We start from the raw sequence: 26,752 nt of genomic DNA, 5'->3' as shown, positions 1-26,752 counted from the left end.
TCAGGTCTTGTGCTTGCTCTACCTCATGTTCTTGTGAGTCCTGTTGGTGCTTCACACTAGGATGCTGATGAAAGCCCTCCTTTGGTCCCCGAGGAGGCAGTTTCCTCAACACACAAAAGAAATCTCTTTGCTCAGTTGGGGACCTTGCAAGTGCAGGATCTATACTGGTTGATCGTCATCCCTAACCTATTAGGCTACCATGTTCATAGATGCTTCATCACTGGTTTGGGGTGCCCATCTGAGGGACGTGTAGCACAGGACATTATGTCTGTGTCAGAGTGGCACCTGCACTTAAACACGTTTGAGCTGCCAGTGGTCTTTCTTAAAACACCACCATTGTCCATTAAACCAAGAAACAAGGCAATGTGGAGTTGTAGACCCTCTGTTAGGAGGCAATTCACTTGTGGACAAGAGCACAGCAATGGAGAGTCTTTCTGGAAGGCACTCCTCTTCCAGGCTTCAACAGTGTAAGAGCAGGTGCCCTCAGTCAACTCTTTCTGGAGGACCACATGTGTGAGCTTCACCTGAAGTGACAGAGGCAAGCTTCTCCTGATTGGGATTTCCATTTGTACATGTCTTATCCACAGCCCAGTGTGTTCTGTGTTGTGCTTTACAATGTTTTCCTGGATGGTTCCCTGGTGGTTACTATACACATTTTATGCAATCCTGCTTTTATCCATATTTCTGTAGAAAGTATGGAGAATTTAATACAGCTGATCACAGTTGCTCCAGCCTGGGAGAGGAGAATCTTGATTTGCCAGTCTGTTGGCACTGGGGCCATTAGCTTCCTCTTCCGCTGTTGCTGAGAGCAGATCTGCTTTTGCAGTAGGATGCTTATGGTCCTCCAATCAGTCACCAGACATTTCGGCTTCATGCATGGAGATTGAGCAGTGGCAGCAAAAATACGTTTGCCTCCCTGATGTCATCTTGGAAACTGTGAAGCCTGCTACCCAATCAATCTATGCAGGCCACCAGAGCAGATTTGTACGGTGGTTTGAGTTTACATCTCACCTGTCTGACGGCTTGAGCTTTGCAGTCTCCTTCCTCAACAAGGTCTAGTGGCAGCTACAGTTAAAAGCTACCTGGCAACTCTGCCTCCATTTGTGTGTCATTCTTGCCACCTTCCCAGTTTAAAGCACCACTTCTGCCCTGTTTTCTGAAAGGTTTTCTTTACTTGTTCTCTCCCACTCTCTTTATTGTTCTACAGTGAGAATTGAACTTAGTTTTGTCTTTCTTCATGGCATCTCCATTCAATCAATGCACGCTTGTCTGGTTGGCTTTCTTATTCTCAAAAGAGAAAACGGATGGATATTTGTTATGCTCTCAAGTTTGATGAACTTAAAGCTCATTCTTCTATTTCAATTTATTTTCTGAAGTTCGAATGGACCAGTCAGTTACCCTTTCTTTTTTCTTCCTTCCATTCAAGGCACATTAACTTATGCACAGGCTAACCCCCCTGTGGGAAGTGTCATGCAACGTTCCCTCAACATGCCAAGACAGTCTATGACTAGCAGTTAGCTTTGCTGAAGCTGAAAAGGACAAGGCAGTAACCAAAAGCAACACTTTATGGTGTGTCATACCTTGTATCAAGATATACTGTGCTTTGACGAAGGAAAATCCTTGGGGATGGGTGGGGGGGGGGGGGGCGGTTGAGGCATGTATAACTGAGAGAAAGGAGTGGGATTTGTTCTATCATGACCTCCCTGCGGAGCCTTAGAGTGTCATGTCATAGGCTGCTAGCTAGCCAGATAAATCCCCCATGCTCGGTGGTGCTGCTGCCCAAAATCCAGTTGTCACGTTACTACAGCGGGAGTCCTGTGACATGGCGCCACCAGTTTTTGTTGGGCACTGACTTAGCGGATCTCCCAAGTATCTCTGTCTCTTTATGTGCAAAAGGCACCCTAATTACCTTATATGGGGATGCCCATCGTATTAGAGAATATCTTCCTCAGCTAGATAGGTGGTACCTATGGGATGCTGTAGGTTGTTCAAGCTTGAACCATTAAAAGGAACTCCCCAATTGGAGTTTCTATCTTTCTATCTCTGAACAATTCAATTCCATTTTTAAAAAATGGCGGCTCAAAACAGGGTCGTAATTGCAGCAAATATGAGACTCCCCCTCACAACACATTTAAGAAATAATTGCCTTAGAGAAGAGGGAGGAGAAGTTACATTTGTCGTTGAGGCTCACAATGCATACAGAACAGAATTTATTTACTCTTGGGTACCTATACACTGCACTGTACCCATGTAGCCTAATATAGGTACAATGGCGGTAGCAGACCACCTATGTACTAGTTTAGTTGAAATATATAGACGATTAATGCAGTTTGTAACGTGAATCTTCCTGAAGTGTTAAAACAAATTCAGGATGAATATGGGGCTGTGCTGGCCTCAGATCCAGGGATGCAATTAACGGGTAACTTTTCCACTGTATCCTCGATAATATTAAGTAAACTTAAAGGGGAAGCAGTAGCATTGGCAGTACGTCAGTGGCTCTTTGATTTCCCTGTAGAAGATTAAGAGTGTGAGCTGCCAAAGATTATCGTTGAGACTTTTTAGCAGTATAGGTAGGGATAGTCTGGGAGCCAGACCAGGTAAACAACAATTACAAGATAAATACAATAAGGATTCTACCAAGCAAGCAGCCGAGGGTTCTAAAAAACATAGGTATAAACAAAAACAAAATAAAGATAATCTAAAACATAGAGGAGAATGTCCGCGTTCGGAGAAATTTGAGAAATAGGGTTAGTTTAAAAACTCCCGACAGATACCAATATATTGAAACAAGCCAATGTTGTTCCTTTCAGGACTCACAGGATAAACGCAGTAAGAGAGGCGGGCGTTCCGAACAATAAAACAAGTATGTGAAACCAAGAAAAGTTTCAAAACGCTCACCTGAACTTAAACAAGCATTTTCAATGCAACGGGTCTCGCATTTGTTCGTATTAGAGCTATTAGCGTTGTAAGGCAAAAAAAAAAAACGAAGCATCATCGCGCTATGTAAAATGCAGCGCGATTGCGCTGCGTGGAAAATAAACACATAAAGTAGTCCAGACTCCAGGCTGAAAACACCGAGCCTCGTATGTTTTTGGTACTTTACCGGTGCTGTGTAGGAGGGCTAAACACCTGAAAAGGCATGAGGTATGCATGCCTTTCACAAATGAAAGCAAGCGGATTTTAAAAGGCAAGCCCACGAACCAATGTAAGTGACTGACGTGGCATGGGCGTGGTTTTAAGCCCAAAGAGAGATTACAGAATGGACGGAGCACTTTGTGCTCGCCCATAAAAAGGAAGAGAAACCTCCCCAACAAAAATCACAATTTAAAAAGAAAAAACGGCAGTTATATCGGCTAGAAATGCCACACATAATGAGAACTTTACTGACGAACAGGATGTGGGCACTGACTGCTAGAAAGTGTGGCAGAGGTCACAGTAGTTTTTCTGAATCTTTAAGAGCTTCTGGATGTGACAGCTACTAAGAACTTTTTAGAACTCAAAACTGCGGACATGCAAGACTCCCCTCCAGATAGTTTGCAAAGTGAAAAAACTAATTGTGGAGACATAGAGCACACAATTAAAGTTTTTTTTATTTTGAGAGAAACTAACTTGATTTTATGACATCCTATTGGCAGAAGAAGATTGGCCACCAGAATTTGTCCATAAACTTCCACTAGATGTGATTATTCCATCTTTCTTAGTCCTTGTTCCTGAAAATTAAGATAGGATTACACAGTAGATTGGACATTGGAACAGGCCCTGGCGCTGTATCACAAACATGTTGGATGGTGTAAAGAAATGGCTCCCTGTTGCAGTTACCCCCCACTTTTTGCCTGATACTGATGCTGACTTGACTGAGAAGTGTGCTGGGACCCTGCTAACCAGGCCCCAGCACCAGTGTTCCTTCACCTAAAATGTACCATTGTATCCACAATTGGCACACCCTGGCATTCAGATAAGTCCCTTGTAACTGGTACTTCTAGTACCAAGGGCCCTGATGCCAAGGAAGGTCTCTAAGGGCTGCAGCATGTCTTATGCCACCCTAGAGACCCCTCACTCAGCACAGACACACTGCTTACAAGCCTGTGTGTGCTAGTGAGAACAAAATGAGTAAGTCGACATGGCACTCCCCTCAGGGTGCCATGCCAGCCTCTCACTGCCTATGCAGTATAGGTAAGACACCCCTCTAGCAGGCCTTACAGCCCTAAGGCAGGGTGCACTATACCATAGGTGAGGGTACCAGTGCATGAGCACTGTGCCCCTACAGTGTCTAAACAAAACCTTAGACATTGTAAGTGCAGGGTAGCCATAAGAGTATATGGTCTGGGAGTCTGTCAAACACGAACTCCACAGCACCATAATGGCTACACTGAAAACTGGGAAGTTTGGTATCAAACTTCTCAGCACAATAAATGCACACTGATGCCAGTGTACATTTTATTGTAAAATACACCACAGAGGGCACCTTAGAGGTGCCCCCTGAAACTTAACCGACTATCTGTGTAGGCTGACTAGTTTTAGCAGCCTGCCACAAACCGAGACATGTTGCTGGCCCCATGGGGAGAGTGCCTTTGTCACTCTGAGGCCAGTAACAAAGCCTGCACTGGGTGGAGATGCTAACACCTCTCCCAGGCAGGAATTGTCACACCTGGCGGTGAGCCTCAAAGGCTCACCTCCTTTGTGCCAACCCAGCAGGACACTCCAGCTAGTGGAGTTGCCCGCCCCCTCCGGCCAGGCCCCACTTTTGGCGGCAAGGCCGGAGAAAATAATGAGAACAACAAGGAGGAGTCACTGGCCAGTCAGGACAGCCCCTAAGGTGTCCTGAGCTGAAGTGACTCTAACTTTTAGAAATCCTCCATCTTGCAGATGGAGGATTCCCCCAATAGGGTTAGGATTGTGACCCCCTCCCCTTGGGAGGAGGCACAAAGAGGGTGTACCCACCCTCAGGGCTAGTAGCCATTGGCTACTAACCCCCCAGACCTAAACACACCCTTAAATTTAGTATTTAAGGGCTACCCTGAACCCTAGAAAATTAGATTCCTGCAACAAGAAGAAGGACTGCCCAGCTGAAAACCCCTGCAGCGGAAGACCAGAAGACGACAACTGCCTTGGCTCCAGAAACTCACCGGCCTGTCTCCTGCCTTCCAAAGATCCTGCTCCAGCGACGCCTTCCGAAGGGACCAGCGACCTCGACATCCTCTGAGGACTGCCCCTGCTTCGAAAAGACAAGAAACTCCCGAGGACAGCGGACCTGCTCCAAGAAAAGCTGCAACTTTGTTTCCAGCAGCTTTAAAGAACCCTGCAAGCTCCCCGCAAGAAGCGTGAGACTTGCAACACTGCACCCGGCGACCCCGACTCGGCTGGTGGCGATCCAACACCTCAGGAGGGACCCCAGGACTACTCTGATACTGTGAGTACCAAAACCTGTCCCCCCTGAGCCCCCACAGCGCCGCCTGCAGAGGGAATCCCGAGGCTTCCCCTGACCGCGACTCTTGGAATCCCAAGTCCCGACGCCTGGGAGAGACCCTGCACCCGCAGCCCCCAGGACCTGAAGGACCGGACTTTCACTGGAGAAGTGACCCCCAGGAGTCCCTCTCCCTTGCCCAAGTGGAGGTTTCCCCGAGGAATCCCCCCCTTGCCTGCCTGCAGCGCTGAAGAGATCCCGAGATCTCTCATAGACTAACATTGAAAACCCGACGCTTGTTTCTACACTGCACCCGGCCGCCCCCGCGCCGCTGAGGGTGAAATTTCTGTGTGGACTTGTGTCCCCCCCGGTGCCCTACAAAACTCCCCTGGTCTGCCCTCCGAAGACGCGGGTACTTACCTGCAAGCAGACCGGAACCGGGGCACCCCCTTCTCTCCATTCTAGCCTATGTGTTTTGGGCACCACTTTGAACTCTGCACCTGACCGGCCCTGAGCTGCTGGTGTGGTGACTTTGGGGTTGCTCTGAACCCCCAACGGTGGGCTACCTTGGACCAAGAACTAAGCCCTGTAAGTGTCTTACTTACCTGGTTAACCTAACAAATACTTACCTCCCCTAGGAACTGTGAAAATTGCACTAAGTGTCCACTTTTAAAACAGCTATTTGTGAATAACTTGAAAAGTATACATGCAATTTTGATGATTTGAAGTTCCTAAAGTACTTACCTGCAATACCTTTCGAATGAGATATTACATGTAGAATTTGAACCTGTGGTTCTTAAAATAAACTAAGAAAAGATATTTTTCTATATAAAAACCTATTGGCTGGATTTGTCTCTGAGTGTGTGTACCTCATTTATTGTCTATGTGTATGTACAACAAATGCTTAACACTACTCCTTGGATAAGCCTACTGCTCGACCACACTACCACAAAATAGAGCATTAGTATTATCTATTTTTACCACTATTTTACCTCTAAGGGGAACCCTTGGACTCTGTGCATGCTATTCCTTACTTTGAAATAGCACATACAGAGCCAACTTCCTACAGATGGACAAAGACTCCCTCTACCACACAATACCAGTAGGATCAATGCCTATACCACAACCATAATACCCCAATAAACATGAGGTGAAAGCACCAGTGAGAGAAATACTCACACAACCTGAGTACCAGGGTTTAATAGAACTCTGCATGGAATTATGCCCACGGAGGAAACCGCTCAGACAGACAGCTACTTTAACACACCGACCGCCACGGCGGTTTCAACAAGCACCACGGCGGTAACCGCCAACAGCCAGGCGGCAGACAATGTACCGCCCACACTATTACGACAGGCCTACCCGCCACCTTTTCTGGGACGGAACCAACGACATCAAAAGCACAGCGGAAACAGAACACCTCTGGAGACTCAGGGAACAACCACAATGCCATGGAGCCCGAGTTGCACATATTTCCAATGCTCATCTACCTCTTCCTGCATTATGAACCTCAACGCCGGCGAAGACGACCACTGTGAGTACTGCCGCCTAGCACAGAAGGGAGGGGCCAGGAAAACGAGAATGACACAGACATGCAACAACCCCCCACCCCTAACACCATACACACAACCAGAAGCACAGAACTTACATATTCACCCGTACCCCTCAGAAATAATGCAAGGACAAAATAATTTGAAGAAAGTGAGTGTAATACAATAAAATAACATGAATAAGTGAATCAAAATACAAATGTATATACATATTTGCAAATGTCCGTGGGCCACAAGGCCACATCTCATAGGCCAAGGCCCCACCTCACTCCTGATACAACCCAGAGAGAACACTGCAGGGGAATCAGGTCGAAAATATACAGGCACCTCAGGGGGACAGGGAACGGGGGACCTCATCCGGAAGATGGTACACTACTGGTCCCGGAGGGGCCTACCTGCCCTGTGCGCTGTCTTGGCGAGTGCAAGGCCACAGTCTCTCTAGTGGGTGGTTTGCCCACTGCTTGGTCCTGGGGAGTGCAAGGGCACAGTATCTCTAGTGGGTGGTTTGCCTACCGGCTTGGTCCTGGGGAGTGCAAGGCCACAGACTCTCTAGTGGGTGCTTTGCCCACTGCTTGGTCCAGGGGAGTGCAAGGCCACAGTCTCTCAAGTGGGTGCTTTGCCCACTGCTTGGTCCTGGGGAGTGCAAGGCCACAGCCTCTCTACTGGGTTGTTTGCCCACTGCTTGGTCCGGGGGAGTGCAAGGCCACAGTCTCTCTAGTGGGTGGTTTGCCCACTGCTTGGTCCTGGGGCGTGCAAGGCCACAGTCTCTCAAGTGGATGGCTTCTCCACTGGTTCTGGAGGGGGCCTTGTGCCCAGTGTGCTTCATCCTGGGAAGGATGGGGTGAGTGGATGGCTTATTCCACTGGTTCTGGAGGGGGCCTTGTGCCCAGTGTGCTTCTTCCTGGGAAGGATGGGGTGAGTGGATGACTTCTCCACTGGTCCTGGAGGGGGCCTTGTGCCCAATGTGTTTCATCCCGGGAAGGATGGGGTGAGTGGATGGCTTCTTCCATTGGTTCTGGAGTGGGCCTTGTACCCAGTGTGCTTCAACCTGGGAAGGATGGGTTGAGTGGATGGCCTCTTCCACTGGTTCTAGAGGGGGCATTGTACACTGTGATGCAGATCTTGGGGAGAGCAAGGTCACAGTCTCTCACCTGGGTGTCAGAACCACAGTGTAGGAAGTTGGCTCTGTATGTGCTATTTTAAAGTAAGGAATAGCATGCACAGAGTCCAAGGGTTCCCCTTAGAGGTAAAATAGTGGTAAAAAGAGATAATACTAATGCTCTATTTTGTGGTAGTGTGGTCGAGCAGTAGGCTTATCCAAGGAGTAGTGTTAAGCATTTGTTGTACATACACATAGACAATAAATGAGGTACACACACTCAGAGACAAATCCAGCCAATAGGTTTTGTTATAGAAAAATATATTTTCTTAGTTTATTTTAAGAACCACAGGTTCAAATTTAACATGTAATATCTTGTTTGAAAGGTATTGCAGGTAAGTACATTAGGAACTTTGAATCATTTCAATTGCATGTATACTTTTCAAGTTATTCACAAATAGCTACTTTAAAAGTGGACACTTAGTGCAATTTTCACAGTTCCTGGGGGAGGTAAGTTTTTGTTAGTTTTACCAGGTAAGTAAGACACTTACAGGGTTCAGTTCTTGGTCCAAGGTAGCCCACCGTTGGGGGTTCAGAGCAACCCCAAAGTCACCACACCAGCAGCTCAGGGCCGGTCAGGTGCAGAGTTCAAAGTGGTGCCCAAAACGCATAGGCTAGAATGGAGAGAAGGGGGTGCCCCGGTTCCGGTCTGCTTGCAGGTAAGTACCCGCGTCTTCGGAGGGCAGACCAGGGGGGTTTTGTAGGGCACCGGGGGGGACACAAGCCCTCACAGAAATTTCACCCTCAGCAGCGCGGGGGCGGCCGGGTGCAGTGTAGAAACAAGCGTCGGGTTTTCAATGTTAGTCTATGAGAGATCAGGGGATCTCTTTAGCGCTGCAGGCAGGCAAGGGGGGGCTTCCTCGGGGAAACCTCCACTTGGGCAAGGGAGAGGGACTCCTGGGGGTCACTTCTCCAGTGAAAGTCCGGTCCTTCAGGTCCTGGGGGCTGCGGGTGCAGGGTCTTTTCCAGGCGTCGGGACTTAGGTTTCAGAGAGTCGCGGTCAGGGGAAGCCTCGGGATTCCCTCTGCAGGCGGCGCTGTGGGGGCTCAGGGGGGACAGGTTTTGGTACTCACAGTCGTAGAGTAGTCCGGGGGTCCTCCCTGAGGTGTTGGTTCTCCACCAGCCGAGTCGGGGTCGCCGGGTGCAGTGTTGCAAGTCTCACGCTTCTTGCGGGGAGTTGCAGGGTTCTTTAAAGCTGCTTCTTGAAACAAAGTTGCAGTCTTTTTGGAGCAGGTCCGCTGTCCTCGGGAGTTTCTTGTCGTCGTCGAAGCAGGGCAGTCCTCAGAGGATTCAGAGGTCGCTGGTCCCTTTGGAAGGCGTCGCTGGAGCAGAGTTCTTTGGAAGGCAGGAGACAGGCCGGTGAGTTTCTGGAGCCAAGGCAGTTGTTGTCTTCTGGTCTTCCTCTGCAGGGGTTTTCAGCTAGGCAGTCCTTCTTCTTGTTGTTGCAGGAATCTAATTTTCTAGGGTTCAGGGTAGCCCTTAAATACTAAATTTAAGGGCGTGTTTAGGTCTGGGGGTTAGTAGCCAATGGCTACTAGCCCTGAGGGTGGGTACACCCTCTTTGTGCCTCCTCCCAAGGGGAGGGGGACACAATCCTAACCCTATTGGGGGAATCCTCCATCTGCAAGATGGAGGATTTCTAAAAGTTAGAGTCACCTCAGCTCAGGACACCTTAGGGGCTGTCCTGACTGGCCAGTGACTCCTCCTTGTTGCTTTCTTTGTTCCCTCCAGCCTTGCCGCCAAAAGTGGGGGCCGTGGCCGGAGGGGGCGGGCAACTCCACTAAGCTGGAGTGCCCTGCTGGGCTGTGACAAAGGGGTGAGCCTTTGAGGCTCACCGCCAGGTGTCACAGCTCCTGCCTGGGGGAGGTGTTAGCATCTCCACCCAGTGCAGGCTTTGTTACTGGCCTCAGAGTGACAAAGGCACTCTCCCCATGGGGCCAGCAACATGTCTCTGGTGTGGCAGGCTGCTGGAACTAGTCAGCCTACACAGACAGTCGGTTAAGTTTCAGGGGGCACCTCTAAGGTGCCCTCTGGGGTGTATTTTGCAATAAAAGGTACACTGGCATCAGTGTGCATTTATTGTGCTGAGAAGTTTGATACCAAACTTCCCAGTTTTCAGTGTAGCCATTATGGTGCTGTGGAGTTCGTGTTTGACAGACTCCCAGACCATATACTCTTATGGCTACCCTGCACTTACAATGTCTAAGGTTTGGTTTAGACACTGTAGGGGTACCATGCTCATGCACTGGTACCCTCACCTATGGTATAGTGCACCCTGCCTTAGGGCTGTAAGGCCTGCTAGAGGGGTGTCTTACCTATACTGCATAGGCAGTGAGAGGCTGGCATGGCACCCTGAGGGGAGTGCCATGTCGACTTACTCGTTTTGTCCTCACTAGCACACACAAGCTGGCAAGCAGTGTGTCTGTGCTGAGTGAGAGGTCTCCAGGGTGGCATAAGACATGCTGCAGCCCTTAGAGACCTTCCTTGGCATCAGGGCCCTTGGTACTAGAAGTACCAGTTACAAGGGACTTATCTGGATGCCAGGGTCTGCCAATTGTGGATACAAAAGTACAGGTTAGGGAAAGAACACTGGTGCTGGGGCCTGGTTAGCAGGCCTCAGCACACTTTCAATTGTAAACATAGCATCAGCAAAGGCAAAAAGTCAGGGGGCAACCATGCCAAGGAGGCATTTCCTTACACACAGGATTTACAACCTCTGGAGGCAGGACTACACACTGTCCGCCGGCGGTGACTGCTGCTCAGTGGTGGCAGTGGCAGTGCTGGTGTCGGTGCTAGCAGTGGTGGGGGGGAGGCTCCAGCCCATCCCCGGCAGCATCAGACGGCTGCCCACTGGGGCTGCTGCTGCTGGCAGGGGTGCCAGTGGCGGTTCTGGCGGCGGTGCTAGTGTCGGTGCTGGCAGTGGTGGGGGAAGGCTCCAGCCCATGCCCTGCAGCCTCGGACGGCTGCCCCCCTGGGCTGCTGCTGCTGGCAGTGCTGGCATTGGTGGGGGGAGGTTCCAGCCCTTCCCCTGCAGCCTCGAACAGCTGTCCACTGGGGCTGCTGCTGCTGACAGTGGTGCCGGTGGTGGTGCTAGTAGTGGTAGGAGGAGGCGCCAGCCCTTCCCCTGCAGTCTCGAACGGATGCCCACTGGGGCTGCTGTTGCTGGCAGTGGTGCTGGTGGCGGTGCTGGCGACAGTGCTTCCAGTGGTGGTTGGAGGCTCCAGCCCTTCCCATGCAGCCTCGGACAGCTGAACCACCATGGTTGGTGGTGGGGGCTCAGAATCAGTCCCAGCAGCTGGCGTCCTGTCCTTCCTGCCTGCTGGTGCAGGCCCCTTGCCCTTCTTGTGAGCAGCTGGGGATTGCCGCTTGCCCTTCCCTCCTGCAGCTGGTGGTGCCTCCCTGCCCTTCCTAAATGCTGGTGGTGGTGCCTCCCTGCCCTTCCTAAATGCTGCTTGTGGTGCCTCCTTGCCCTTCCTAGACGCTGCTGGTGGTGCCTCCTTGCCCTTCCCTGTCGCAGCTGGTGGTGCCTCCTTGCCCTTCCTTGATGCACCTGGTGCAGGCACCGTGTCAGTATTGCTGCCTGGTGCCCGGGATCCTCTCCCACTTGCAGTAGCTGTTGACACTACTGTGGCCGTGGACAGGGTGGCTGAGGTGCTTGCCTGAGTTCCGACCACCCTGGCCCGACCAGTAGGAGGGGGAGGAGGTGGTAGGGAAGAGGTCAACGGTGGAGAGGAAAAGCTTCTTAGGGGCATTGGGGCGGGAAGAGGGTGAAGGCTTGGGAGTGGAGGAAGAGGAAATGGTTGTAGGAGGTGTCTGTCTGCTGTGTTTGGGTGCAGGTGCATGGGCTGGATGCTGTTGTGAGGTGGATGGCTGTTGGGTGTCTGAGTGCTTGCGTTTGAGTTATTTGGGAGGAGGGGGCACAGACACAGTGGGAGAGGACACAGGCGACGTGTGCATGGAAGTGGGGGTGGGGACGGCCAGTGAGGGGCTTGTAGTGATAGGCGTGATGGTGGTAGTGGATGAGGATGTAGTGCATGCAGGTGTGAGTGTAGACGCTACTATGAGGGAGGTGGACGACAAGGAGGAGGGGGACACAGTGGAGGCAATGGATTTTGGTATGCCTGTATCTGGATGGTGTTTGTGTGAGTGCCTGTGGGGTGATGTGTGGTGCTTGTGTTTGCCTGAACCACTCCTGTGTGTTGTCTTGGAGGTATGCTGGTCTGCCTGTGTGCCTGTGATACGTTGGGGTTGAGAGGAATGGGATTGAGCAGAGGAGGTTGGGCTGGAAACCGGGTCAGTGCCATCAGGGAGGAGGTCAGAGCCTGGATTGATGTCTGTTGGGGCCACCATGCCAGAGTGAATGCCCTCCAGAAATGTATGTGTTTGTTGCAAATGGGCTGCCAGCCCCTGGATGGCATTCACAATGGTTGACTGCCCAACAGAGATGGATGGCAGGAGGTCAATAGCCTCCTCATTCAGGGCAGAAGGGCTAACTGGGGCAGGGCCTGAGGTGTCTGGGGCGAAGGAGATGCCCACCCTCCTGGGAAACACGCTGAGGGGCTGCTGGGAGGGCTGTGCTGGTACAGAAGGTGGCGGCTGTACCTGTAGTTGGGGTGGACACAAAGGTGTCCGCCACCACCAGGGACCTTCCATCAGAGGAGGTATCACTGTCAGAACTGTCCCCTCCGTGGTGCTCCCCTCGCCCTCCGTCCCACTGGTGCCCTTACCGTCGGTGGATTCGGCCTCCTGGGCCCTGTGGGATGCAGCTCTCCCCGTCGCCGGTCGCCGGTGCCTTTGGTCCTCTGCCAGATGATGCTAATGCACATAAGGACAGGGTGACAAAACAAAAATGGGGGGGAGAGACAAAGGATACCCTTGGCCAGTGGCGGCAACACTACCACCGTTGGCGTTCACAGCACACACACACACAGGCCTACGCACTAGGCAATGCACTAACAGTCACAATGCTAGTCACCAGCCCATGGACAGGGATACCTAATGCCAACTGCACCATACCTGAGACCCACAGACACTTGCCCAGTAGTGGATGCCTACTAGTTTGGTTGGAGGAGGTTGACATCAGAACCAGCCCAACATGGGGCCTACCCAGCAATGTCTGGCCTGGCCTAGGTGCACCCACAGGCCCACATCCCCCACCCGGATGCCACCCCACCACGTGCAAGAAGTATATTGGGGAACTGTACCCACCCCCTTGTGGCTGCTGTGATGCTCCCAAGCGCCCATCTAGCTCCGGATAGGCTACAGCCAGTATGTGGACCATCGGGGGGGGGGGGGGTCAGGGTTCGACGGACACCCCTTCCTCGTTGGAAGGCCATCCCCAGCTGGGACTCCGTGTGCTTCCCTGCCCAGCGTCTCAGGTCCTCCCACTATTTGTGACAGTGGTTGCTCTGCCTGCCGTAGACCCCCAGGTTCCACTCATCCTTGGCAATGGCACGCCAAATACCCTTTTTTGAATGGGCGCTGACCTGCAGAAAAATACACATAGGAAAAGGTATCAGTCAGACCTTCCTGCATGTTACACTCATGGCCCACTATAGCCCTCACATCCCCTTACGCACAGACATTGCTCACCATACATGCAGCAGGTTGCCCAGGACCCTTCCACCAAACCCCCCCCATGCGCGGCCCTCACACACCACTCCATGCATTCATGCCCCATGCATCATTCTCACAGTGTACTCACCTGTTGGTCTGGAGTCCCATACAGCATTCGGTACTAGGGTAGGACCCCATCCACCAGTCTCTCCAACTCTGCAGCGGTGAAGGCAGGGGCTCTTTCCCCAGTGACACGAGCCATGGGGGGTTACAGACACAGCAGCACTTGCAGTGTAGGTCCTCTCCTGTTGAAGGTCAGGTAGCAAGTGAGTGAACAGTTAGAAAATGACGGTCACGTCCACGGCGGTGCATACCATCACCGCCGGTGTGCATCACCATTTTCCACTGTAACCCATAGGGCCCAGTGATATCCAATGAGGAGTTGCACAGCGGTTCTCGACCGCCTCGCTCAATGGCGCACAACGTCAGTGGAATTACCTCATTTCCACATGTCCCTCCATACAGGACAGGGGGATGCCATTTCAGGGGGGTTTGGGGGGGCAGGCCATGGCACTTAACTGCGTCACAGTACACATCTGGGCCTATCCAACAATATACTGTTACAGTCACAACATGCAATGCAGTGTAATGTTTGGAAATATGGAGTACTGACCACTGCTCACCGTTTGCACCCTAGATTGCAACCGCTGCGGATGAATAGGAGATGGAGACACCCCTCGTGTACAGGTCCCAGGTGGACTTGACAACAATGGTGGACAGGCACCTTATCCTCACCTATAGACTGGACAGGGCCACAATCACAGAGCTGTGTGCCCAATTGGAGCCTGACCTGATATCTGCTATCTGTCAGCCCACCGGGACCCACCTCTTGTGCAAGTGTTCTCAGTGCTCCATTTCCTGGCAAGTGGCTCCTTCCAAGTGACAGTGGGCTTGGCAGCAAGAATGTCTCAGCCACTGTTCTCAATTGTGCTGACCATAGTGTTGTCTGCCCTGATTAAACACAAATGCAGCTACATAGTTTTCCCCCAGGTGGAGGATTTGGCCACAGTGAAAGCTGATTTCTATGCAATGGGACATATCCCCAACATTATTGGGGCAAAAGATGGTACACATATTGCATTTGTCCTCCCCCCGGAGAAATGTACAGGTGTTCAGAAATCTTAAGAGTTTTCACTCCATGAATGTGCAGATCGTGTGCCTGGTGGACCAGTACATCTCCCACATCAATGGAAAGTATCCTGGGTCTGGGCATGATGCCTTTATCCTGAGGAATAGCAGCATCCCATACGTGATGGCTCAACTCCAGAGGCACTGGGTGTGGCTAATATGTGAGCCCTGGTTCCCACCCAGTAGGTGTTGGTGTATGGGTATGGTGTGGCCCCTAAGGGTTAGTGTGTATCTAACAGTTGGCCCTCGATATTTGCAGTTGACTCTGGTTACCCCAACCTCTCATGACTACTGACCGCTGTGAGGAATCCCAGGACAAAGGCAGAGGAACATTACAATGAGGCACATGGGCAAACAAGAAGAATAATAGAAAGGACATTCGGCCTCCTGAAGGCCTGGTTTTGTTGCCTCCATCTAACAGGTGGATCCCTGTACTACTCACCCAAGAAGGTGTGCCAGATCATCGTGGCATGCTGTATGTTGCACAACCTTGCCTTACGTTGGCAGTTGCCTTTTTCTTCAGAAGGATGAGGCAGGAGATGGGCATGTGGCAGCAGTGGACCCTGTGGTGGTGTTTTGTTAGGTTGTGTGTATTTCGAGCGCAGCGGTATGTACCGCCAATGGTTTGTGATTCGTGGGTCATAATGCTGTGGGCGTAGTTCTTATGGAGTACCGGTGTGGGTTTTGCTACTGCCAGTTTATCACTGACCTTTGGGCTGGCAGACTTGTGTGTGAGGCTGTATACTGACGGATTGCTGTGTGTGGGTAATAATATGGGTAGCGGTAATCCGCTGCGGCGGTATGTTGGCGGCAGTCAGCATGGCGGTAAGCGGTACTCACTGCCAATGTCATAATGAGGGCCATAGTGCATAAAAGCAGCGATCTGACCACCTTCAGTGCTCTAGGGTCGCAAAGAAAATGTTGCAGTCTCCCACAAGGGTATAAGAACAGTCCTGGACTGTTCTCAGCATGTGTAACATCCCTACTTGACCCTGAGGCATTGTCTTATCTAGGTGACATGTACCTGACAGATGACGACCTGGTACCACACCTAAAACGGGTGGACTGCATTGTGGTGGGTTCTGCTGAAATAGGCTACAAATTTAATTTCATGAAACAAAAATTGGCTTTCTCCATGTCCTGTTTTTGGGATATGAGGTATCAGATGAAGGAAAGAGCCTGGTGCCACACATTCTAGAAAAGTGCACACAGCTGCAGCCACCAAATACTATCAAAAAGCTACAGTCATTTTGTTTCAATTTTGGCAGAACATCCATCCCAGATTATGCACAACGCATAAAACCACTTTATGACTTGATATGTCCAGATTTTTCAAGTAAATATTAGACGGTTAAAACTCACATATTCTCAGTGCATTACAGCAGGATATGCTTGATGCAAAACTTCTACATAAAGAAGATAACAAAAAAAACTTGATCATCAGGGTAATTGCTGGTGCCATTGGGTCCAACTATATAACATTCAGTGTCGGTGATACCTTCCCCATAACATACAAATCACATTTGTATTTAACAGCTGAACAACGCTTTGCTCCCACCGAGAAAATTCTGTCTGCTGTTCAGTTGGCTGTTATAAAAGAGAGAACTCTAGCCCAGGGGAAACACATTGTTGTTGTGACCTGAATACCAGCTTTAGATGCTGTGACAGAAGTCAGTTATCTGAACTTTCCCTTTGGTTCGTCCGTCCGGCATTCCAGGGGTTTGGGAATGAGAGTTATGTGATGCTGGATGGAGAAAGCTGTTACGGAGTGCAATGGCCTATGCCTATGCAGTTTTGGTCAGATTGTGACCTGTTGAGGAAATCAGCTTTTTTTCCCCAGCAACAGATGAAAGTAGCAAAAGTATGGCCTCATATTGCGACTTTAAATATACATTTTGACAAGCTGAGCAGACTGAAAGCTTTTTTGTTTAAAAAACAGATGCCACTCAGATCGCGAGACCAATGCTCTTCAAGTGGCAATGTCATCCTCAGAGAAACAGTCCCTTTTAAATACAAACTTTCCAAAACATTTTGGTGAACTTTTAAGTCGCATTTTTTGTGTGTCTAACTCCGCTGGGATTGTACATTTCTTAGAGTCCGTAAGTTCTGGTTTTGTTAGCACCTTCTCCTCTATATTTGGCATAATACCTTCAGCCATACACAAAATATTTTTGAGTGTTTTTGTGGGATTCCCTGTTTGTTACTTTGGCATTAATTGGCAGCATTTTGCTGTTGCTGTTTTTCATTCGCAATGGTCGCCCCATCTCAACATGGAGGACTGATGACGCTTCCACTAGTCCAACTGTGTCTTGAACGCATGATGCAGTATTTCGGAGCACCATCCTGGACAAACTGGAGTCTTACTGGTCTTTGTCATTCAGACTAGTTCTGAATTGCGTGCAGCTCGTCTTTCGATGTTTGTGGTGCCCATTTGAACATGCACCAGAAGTGTGTCTTGCTATGCAGCGCATACCTTCTTTGGACGCAGATCTGTTAATTTTCTCAAAGAGGGGTTCATTACTAGAGATGCATATCGAGATGACAGTTGCTACAAGAAGCTTCCTATGGATTCCTTTGTGGATCAAGTGGCTCCTGGCACTGCACGTGATGCTGCTGCCTCAGACGAAGTTGTGGCTGAGGCAATGGAACACGAGTGCTCCCTCACTTTGCTTGTCAACGACCTGTTTAATTTTTCACCTGCTGAAGTGGACTCTTTCCTGGATTCAGTTACAATTGCTAACACTGACGATTTTTTAAAAGGCTCATGATTATTGTTGGACTTTAACCTTAGTTTGATAGAATGTACTTTTTTGTCAAACTTACAAATTAACCTTTTAAATTCGGCTTGATTTTGGTCTGCTTGCCAACATCGAAATTTTATCTCCTTTTAGGTATATTTTTAGCTTGCTTTTAGTATAATTTGTTTTAGGCATAGTGATTTTTGCAGTAGGTATAGTTTTTATAAACTGTAGCACTCTCAAACCAACAGTGGGGAGTGTAAAGTGAGGTAATTTTAGCATTTATATAGGCATGTTTACTTTAGGTTGGGCCTGCTGCCTATGCCCTCTCACCTAGTCACTTGTCATTTTATTCCTCTTGTTTTAGCAAGGCATCACTTTTGTGGCAGCTTTATTATTTTTATCAGTTGCCCTTCCATGCAGTTTGTTATTCATTTCTTTGCACAAGATTTCATCCTGTGCTCGCGCCAAGGCTATTTACTGGGTATTAGTGGACCAGGGAATGCAATGTCTACCCTACACAGAAAATATGTGTTGTCAAATTAGGGCTGTTCTCAGAACGGCAACATGTTTTATTATAAAGCAACGTGATGTCCCCACCAACTTAGAGGGGACAGTTCAGCCAGCCTGCCATCTCATGCTGCACGTCCTCACAGTTTCTGCTGAAACTCCACACTTCCTCTTCGTCTACGTGGGAGGACTCCCAGCAGACTAACAGACGTCCTCTTTTCCTCTGAACACACGTTTATGGATTGGGCATCCTTTTCTGGCTAGCACTACTATTCGCTCTCATGTAGAAACTTGTGTATGTTAGGATATCAGAGACACTGTTGTGACAATATGGTGGGACTCTTCCTGTGTTTCACTTTCATGGTCACTGCTGTAATATTAATAGTGTTGTGTTTCATTATGCTCGTAATCGTAATTCTCGTCTTTTTACATAGAACACAGTTGCTTCAATAAAACTTTTGAACCAAATCCTGCTTCTGTTTGTCTTTGATGTATGAGACTTGTATAACTGAGAGAAAGAGGTACGATCTGTTCTATCACAACTTTCCTGCAGAGCTTTAGAGTGTCATGCGATAGGCTGCCACAAATCACTTTTACCTCTGGCACTGGTGAGGTACTGGTAGCTAGCCAGAAAGGTAAGACTGACAAATGGCACACGTTGTGGGATCACTCCGTCCCCCTCGGTGGTGCTGCCGCCCAAAATCCAACAGTCTTGTTACTACAGTGGAGTCCTACGACAATATGTTGTGTGATTTCTTTGGCTGACTAGTACTACTTGCTCCCACCTCCTCCATAGGTACTGTTTCGTACTACTTCATAAGATTTTGAGTCTTTGTGAAGATGTATCCATCAAAGTGAAAAGTTCCCTACCTTGGGTAAATATTTTTGGGTAGATACTTAAACTTTTTGTAGATTCCTCACCTCCCTCCTGCCACCCAGATTAGCTAGTCCCTTTTTTACTTCCAATTCACCGTTTTTGCTTTCCATGGTGCGCTGTTCCTCACCACAATAGTTTCGCAATCAAAAACCTCAGTGGAGTGTTGGAAAAATGTGCTAAATGGTGTATGCAGTTAGTTCTTTACATATTATGGTGACGTCACAAGTGATGTTGTCCTTGAGCCTTATGGTGCCACCTGCTGGCTCTGGTGAAAGTCCATGACAACAGGAAAAACGATAAGGTGAGGAATATGCAGGAAGATTATGAATCCACCAGAAATATTGTTACCAAATGTAAGTTACTTTTTCTTTGGAGGTTGAAGACCTGTAGCTGGGTTGGTTTAAGTGCTGTACCTCCACATATTGATGGTGGTGGAAACGAATGCTGATATGTTAGCATAGTATTTGACTGTGTTGAGGTCTTTAGTGACTTTTTTTTTTAGTATGCAAGAAGCCAGCAGTGAAATAAATGATTCAGCCAGTAGTGTTATAGAGTGAAAATGTTGTATTTAAAGATTTGTGAAAACATTTATTTTTTGCCCCTATAGGCTTCCAGTGGTCAGCCTTCACCACAGTCAGTGAAAACACCAAGGATAGAAACAACAGCAGGAATTAATACTACCTCTTCACGAACTCCTCCATCACTCAGTCTTCAGGGTCCGTTATGTCAACCTTTAGATCTCCCTGGTCCATTAGAAGAACTGTCTCCAGACAGCATTGACGCCCATACTTTTGATTTTGAAACAATCACCCATCCAAACATAGAACAGTCTCTTAAACAAGGATCTCTTGACTTGGACTCCTTAGCAGAAAGCCCAGAGTCGGATTTTATGTCTGCTGTGAATGAGTTTGTTGTTGAGGAAAATCCAATGTCTCCAAATGTTAGTGATCCACAGAGTCCAGAAATGATGGTGGAATCATTGTATTCATCAGTTATTAATGCCATAGACAGTCGACGTATGCAGGACACAAAAGTGTGCCAAAAGGATGGTGGTGTAGAAAATGTGTCCTTAAAAGTTAAGTTGGAAAAATGTAAAGTTGCTGCCCTAGAATCCCAATTAAATTTAAGGAATATCAAAGAGGACCTTGTTCACTTCAGGACACATGTTGAAAAAGAACAGTGTGACTTTACTGGTACCCTAAAGTGTGTATCAGTAGAAATTAGAAACATTATTGAGAGGGTGAAGGTTTCTCTTGAAACAATTTTGAAAGAAAACCATCAAAAAGAACTGCAGTCTATAGAAAACAGGTATGAAATAAAGCTGAAAACATTAAGGGAGGATGGGGAAATAAATGAACACAAAATTAATCAATTAAAAGAAGATTTGAAGAGTCTTGAAGCAGTCTTGCGAAATAGAGATTATGAGTTTGCTTTAGTGAAGAATGAAAATGAGGCTTTTGTATGTCTGCAGAATGAGAAAGATCAGAAGTTGATTGGTTTGGAAAACACAACAAGAGATCAACATTGTCTAATCCTGGAATTGAAATCTGCAGAGGAGAAGGCATTGCAAGATTTTGCAAAGCTTCAAGCTGAACACAATGAGAAAATAAGACTTTTGAAAGCGGATTATGAGAGCCAAGAAAAAAGTTGTCTTATGGAATTTGAACAGAAATTACATGACAGACATACACAAGAGCTCGAAAAGATAACAGCTGACCATGCAACCCTTCTAGAGAAATTGAAAAGTGAAAATCTGAAAAGACTTGAGGAAATGCAGGAATCACATGTTACAATTGTAATTGAAAAGGAAGAGCAGCTGCAAGACTTAAAACAAAGAGTCTCTGAACTGTCTGACTTAAGGTGCAAATTGGAAGTTGAAATGGCACTGAAGGAAGCGGAGACAGATGAAATTAAACTCCTGCTGGAGGAAAACACAGTCCAGCAGCAGAAGACTTTGAAGTCACTGATTGACAAAGAAACAGAATGTTTAAGGCAAGAGATAAGTAGGTTAACTCAGAAAATTCAGGAAAACAATGATGAATATCAACTGGGCCTAGCTGAAATGAGAACTTTAATGACAATTGAAAAAGACCAATGTATTTCAGAACTGGTGGATCGTCATGAAGAGGAAACCAACTTGCTACGTGCAGAACTGAGTAAAGTGTCTTCTTTATATCAAGAAACCTGTGAAGGGGAAAAAAGACTGCAAGAACAAATAATAGAACTAAACACTAAATTGGATGATGATGTGAAAGCACTTAGAACTCAAAAAGAAGAAGAAACATCTGCTCTGCGTGGGCAATTAGAACAGTGCCAAGCTACTCTCCATAGACTTAAAGAGGACAAAGAATTACTGCTGGTAACCCAAGAACAGGACAGAACAGCGCTTCTCCAAAACTTTACTAGTGAAAAAGAGGAAGCTGTCCAAGCAGCTGTAAAAGAGTTTGAGTTACAGAGAGAAGCTGTTGAAAAAGAACTGTTAGAGAAAGTACAGCAACTTGAAAAGCAAGTGAATCAAAGGTATGAATAACAAATTGACCACTTTCAATTGGTTAAGGTATACAACACATCAAAAGAGTATGCTTTTATTTCATATATTTTGTACAACTGTTGTATAAACACTTCAAAGCTGTCCCGGGTCTTAAAGCATTCCATATATTTCATTACAGTTGTGTTTTGAGCACTTTCTGATTCTCTAACTAAAATGCAGCATAGCAAGAAAAAGTAAGTATCTCCTGTTGTGGTTTCAGATAGGATGACTCATGCTGAAATGCCAATCCTGATGTTGTTAACAATGAAGAATTGTGAATGTATTGCACAAAATTATCATTTGAATTATAAAAGCTCTGTTCTTTATCTAACTTTTGAATTTAGTATTCGGTTTAACATCACTAAAGAGATGTTGCACATTTTGGCACATCCATTACCTATGTACATTTGTTAATCTACCTGCCTTTGTTATTTTCATGCCCAGAATTGAAATGTTGGCTACTTGTTCCTTGCAATGTTTCTCCACAATATGATTTCAGCCACATTTGCATGGTTGACTCCTGTATATCCTGCGTCCAACATCACAGAAACAAAAGTACATAAAGCAAGTGTATCCATTAACCATAAAGTCTAAATTGTGCTTATTTTGTAGATGGGGACTTTCCAATGTGCCCACAGTATTGTCATTCCTTTACAGACCAGTCTCCCTTCACTTTGCCCATCTGATCATCTTACTATCATTCAATCTCCATTGTAATTCCTCCTTAACACCTTGTAATTCCATTCTTATTTTTGTGATGGTTTCCTTAAGGTAAAACATGTGTACCTGAGTACTTAGGACAATATTTTCACCACTGGGTCTAACTGCTTTGAGGACGGGACCATCTCGTCCTTTTTTCTAAAGTGGCTACAGGGTTTTCACTGCCGCTGTTTATAGGTTGTCATGTTTCGTTTTCCTGTCCAGTTACCAGTTTTCTGACCATGATGCTTTGAGAATTTTTATTCAGCTCTTTTACTAAGCTTAACACAAAAGGTGTGCTTTTCAAGAGAGTAACAATAATATTTTAAAAATAATAACTTCCTTTAAATGTATTCACTTGAACTACAATATTATCATAAGGTTTTGCAATGTTTAAATGAAAGAAGACATTGTAGAACTTGAATATAATCATCATCAGTGTTTGGTTTTGCACGATAGGCTTTACAAATTTGATTTTGGTGATATTTGCTTGTGCAATGTTCTTGATTCTTTAAAATGATATAGCTATCCTTTTTGAGGGCATTTGGTGGAAGGTTCATTATGCAAACTGAGGTTTGTGCAGTAAATGTAAGTTTTGAACATAGCAAAAAAAAAGATCAAGGAAATGAAGGGGTGGCTCTTCCATATGGGCGGAGGAGCATCTCCCCCTGCCAGCAGCAGAAGCTGCAAACCTTTGACCACGAAGGGATAATAAACTGTGTTTATTATCCCTTCGTTGTTGAAGGGGCAGGGCCACGGGGTGACGAGCACCTAGGGGAGTGCACTGTGCATGCCCCTCATAGCGCATGTGTGTTTGGCTGGCTGTCTCGGGCAGGCCAAATACACATGCGCTGTAGGCTCTGCTGGGCTGGAGAGAGCCTGCACAGGCTCCCAGTCTGCCTGGGAAAGCCCAGCCAGGGCTAACTCCTAGTCAATCCCAGGGCCAACTCCCAGTCAATCCCGACGCTGCTCTGAGCAGCGTCAGGATTGGCCGCAGGGCAGGCTGAGAGCCTGACGGAGGAGAGGAGCGGCATGCGAGGAGCAGGTAAGTATTTATTTTTTAAATTAATTTTAAGACCCGCTCCCACACACCACCTCCCCCCACCCCCTGCGTGCCACCTCTCCTCATTAAGGAAGCAAGCCGCGACTTAGAAAATGATAGTTGAGTTAGTGAGGCTGTCCTAACATGCCTTAGAAAATTAAGGTGTTTGGGCTCTGTTTTTTCCACTTGACTTCTCAGTTATATACCATTCACTTATTTTTTCCTTAGGATCCTGGGTTGATTGTGTTATTTTGTGTGTCTGAATCATAGTTTTAAGAGATGGATGTATCTGTGTGGCTGTCTTAAAGATGTTTGAACCACACAGACTTGCCCATTGAATAATCATTTGGCCTAACTTTACTTATATATATTGAGACAAAGCCTGGTTACCAGCCCAGTTTCGTCATGCAACTAATGCTGCTGGAATAAAAGCACTTTGAACACCCCTGGAGTGCCGCTTCTCCTTTGATTGTAATGAGTTTTTGTTATATAAGAACAAATATGTATTTGTTTGTGTGTATATATAAATTCACTGAAAAAAACAAAGGTTACAGAGACGATATAGTTAGGTTGACTTTTTACCCTTACAAAACCATAGAAATTCAGCATTTGTAGTAATACTTAAAGTTATACTTATGTTAAGAAACTATAACTCGTTGCCCAAAGTTACTTTCCGGCGCAAGTTATAGACGGTCATTATGAATCAGGCGGTTCAGCCCGCCATGCCGGCAGTGGCGGCTAAAGCCGGCATGGCGGGCCGAACCGCCACATAATGAACTGGTTGATGGCCGCCAGCAGCAAAGCCGTCACCCACCGCCATGCGCCCGCCACCAGACAGCCTGGCAGCGGGATGAAACACCATCCGCCAGAGTAGCTGCGCTACCCTGCGGATAATGTTTCATATGCTGCCAGCCTTGGCCTGCCGGGAAAAGGCTAGCGGAGGGGGTGCCCCGGGGCACTTTGCATGGGCAGTGCAGGGGCCCCCGTGCAGGCCCCGGGGCACTTTGCATGGGCAGTGCAGGGGCCCCCGTGCAGGCCCCTGTCGTGCATGTCACTGCCCGATTTGCGGGCAGTGACATGCGCAACGGGTGCTGCTGCACCCGCCGCACACCAACATTGGCGACGGCTCCTCAATGTTACGGCCGTGTTCCCCGCTAGGCCGGCGAGCGGAGACAATGTCGGGGAAAACATAATACGGCCAGCGGGTTTTCCAGGGGGCTGGCAGTCGATGAAAAGACCGCCAGCCTGAACATGACGGAAAATCCTGCCGTGTTCAAAATGAGGGCCATAGTTTCTTCAAATAAGTATAACTATAAGTATAACTCAAACTGCTGAATTTCTATGTTTTTTTATGGGTAAATCATCAAGCTATCTGAAACGTCCCTGTAACGTTTGTTTTTTTTCAGTGAATTTCTATGTTTTTTTTTTTTATTGCACATGTAAATATTTCATCAGGTTGCGGACAGCCAAACAGGGCCGGGCCTTGCTTTACCCCAGGATCCGAGGAGGATCCTCGAAACTGCATATCTGCTGTATAAAAAAAAAAAAAAAAGGCCTTTTTCTGCCCATAAGGGATTCATGTGTCATGGGGGTCAAGATACCAGTATCCTGACTCATTATATATCTTTTAGACTGTCCCCCTCCCCCACTCCAAGCAGACAATGCGAGAAACGGCGGCCACAACTTTTCTGCAAGGTTTCAGCCAGACAATCAGGGCCTTGCTTTTCCCCAGGATCCAAGGAGATTTCGCATAAATTTGGTTTTCATTTAATAACTAGAAAACCACTGAACAGCTGTCCACCAAATCACAAAAAGGTTGCTTTCTGTCCCAGGACCTAGCTTTCTGCCAAATGTGGTGTAAATCTGTCCAGTAGTCCGGCTGCTATTCCTGTTCAAAGTCCCTATGGAAAATGAATGGGAGAAAAGCGTTTTGGGGACCCCCCATTTTTTTTCTCGCCCCCTCTTTGATAAATCACGCCGAAACTTATCATACAGACGCTGAAGTGAGCGTTGGATTTTCTTGGAAAATTTCATGAACATTCCTCAAATGGCAGTTATTAGCAAAAACAAAAAACGATTTTTCTATCGAAACTAGGTCTTAACTATAAGTACCTAGTGGCAACCCCACCAGTAGGTAATGTGTGTTTGCATATATGTGTGGATATATATATATGTTCGATGGCATGTGTAGCTGCAGATACACATGCTGTGCACATCCCGCCATCTGGTGTTGGGCTCGGAGTGTTACAAGTTGTTTTTCTTCGAAGAAGTCTTTTCGAGTCACGAGACCGAGGGACTCCTCCCATTTCGGCTCCATTGCGCATGGGCGTCGACTCCATCTTAGATTGGTTTTTTTCCGCCATCGGGTTCGGACGTGTTCCTTTTCGCTCCGTGTTTCGGGTCGGAAAGTTAGTTAGAATCTCGGAAAAATCGTCGGTGTTGTTTGCGTTCGGTATCGGGTTAGTTACAACAGATCGACACCGACTTTTGAAGAGCTCCGGTGGCCCTTCGGGGTTTTTTCGATCCCCCGTCGGGGCCTGGTCGGACCGGCCACGTGTCTCTTCAAGGCTGATGGAACGGACCCCATTCCGCTTCTGCCCAAAATGCCATAACAAGTATCCATATACAGATCAGCATCTGGTCTGTAACTTGTGTTTGTCGCCGGAACAAGAAGAAGATAGGAAGATACTTGTGAAGCCTGTCGAGCGTTTCGGTCCGGGAAGACACTAAGAGACCGAACAGCAAGGAGACTGCAAATGGCGTCGGCGCCGTCAGGACAAGAGCGTTTCGAGGAGGAGGAAGAAACATTCTCCATCCATGAATCGGAATCGGATGAGATCGATCCCGAAGAAACGCCGAAAACCGTGAGTAAGACGTCGAAACACAAAACTCACGAAAAAACCACTAAAACCCAGGGGACGCCACCGCCAACAGGCCATGGCTTAACCCGAAAGATAGGTGACCGATCATCGGCACCGAAAAAGGGCACGCTGGGGGCGAAGTCATCCGACTCCGGTCGAGATACCGCCACACAGCAATCTCGGGCTCGAGATAGTGGCTCCGAGCAGGTTCGGCACCGAAATGGGTCGGCACCGAGAGACCACGACGCCGAAAGTAAAGAAGGTTTCGTCGGAACCGAAAAAAGCAGCCGATAAGGTTTCGATACCGAAACATCCGGCCTCGGAACCGAAAACGAGTTCCTACACTGAGGAACAAGGACTGTCCACACAAATGAAGACACATAGATTTGGACAGGAATTGGAAACAATAGAGCCAGACTATACACAAAGAAGGCTCCATATCCAAAAAGAAACAGGGAAGATCAGTACTCTCCCTCCGATTAAAATGAAACGCAAACTTGCCTTTCAGGAAAAAGACAAGCAGCCACAGGCAAAGGTGGCTAAACAAGTAACCCCGCCACCATCTCCACAATCCTCTCCTCAACCATCACCATTAGCCACTCCACCAATGATGCAATCCCCAACTCATACAGGAATGA

The 26,752-nt window shown here is 47.7% G+C and overlaps 1 protein-coding gene across 4 annotated transcripts in view; it reads left to right on the top strand.

Moving 5' to 3' along the window:
* Positions 1–26,752, top strand: part of RB1CC1 (RB1 inducible coiled-coil 1) — a 486,536-nt gene that overhangs the window by 216,686 nt on the left and 243,098 nt on the right. For all 4 annotated transcript variants that reach the window (XM_069220165.1, XM_069220164.1, XM_069220163.1 and 1 more), the window contains exon 14: positions 19,590–21,502. In XM_069220165.1, coding sequence (XP_069076266.1) covers positions 19,590–21,502 — 1,913 coding nt within the window. The remainder of the gene's footprint in view (positions 1–19,589; positions 21,503–26,752) is intronic.

The sequence above is a fragment of the Pleurodeles waltl genome, chromosome 2_2 (assembly GCF_031143425.1).
Source record: "Pleurodeles waltl isolate 20211129_DDA chromosome 2_2, aPleWal1.hap1.20221129, whole genome shotgun sequence".
Taxonomy (NCBI): Eukaryota; Metazoa; Chordata; class Amphibia; order Caudata; family Salamandridae; genus Pleurodeles; species Pleurodeles waltl.
Note: the sequence above shows the minus strand (reverse complement) of the source record. Positions and strands in the feature narration are given on the sequence as shown.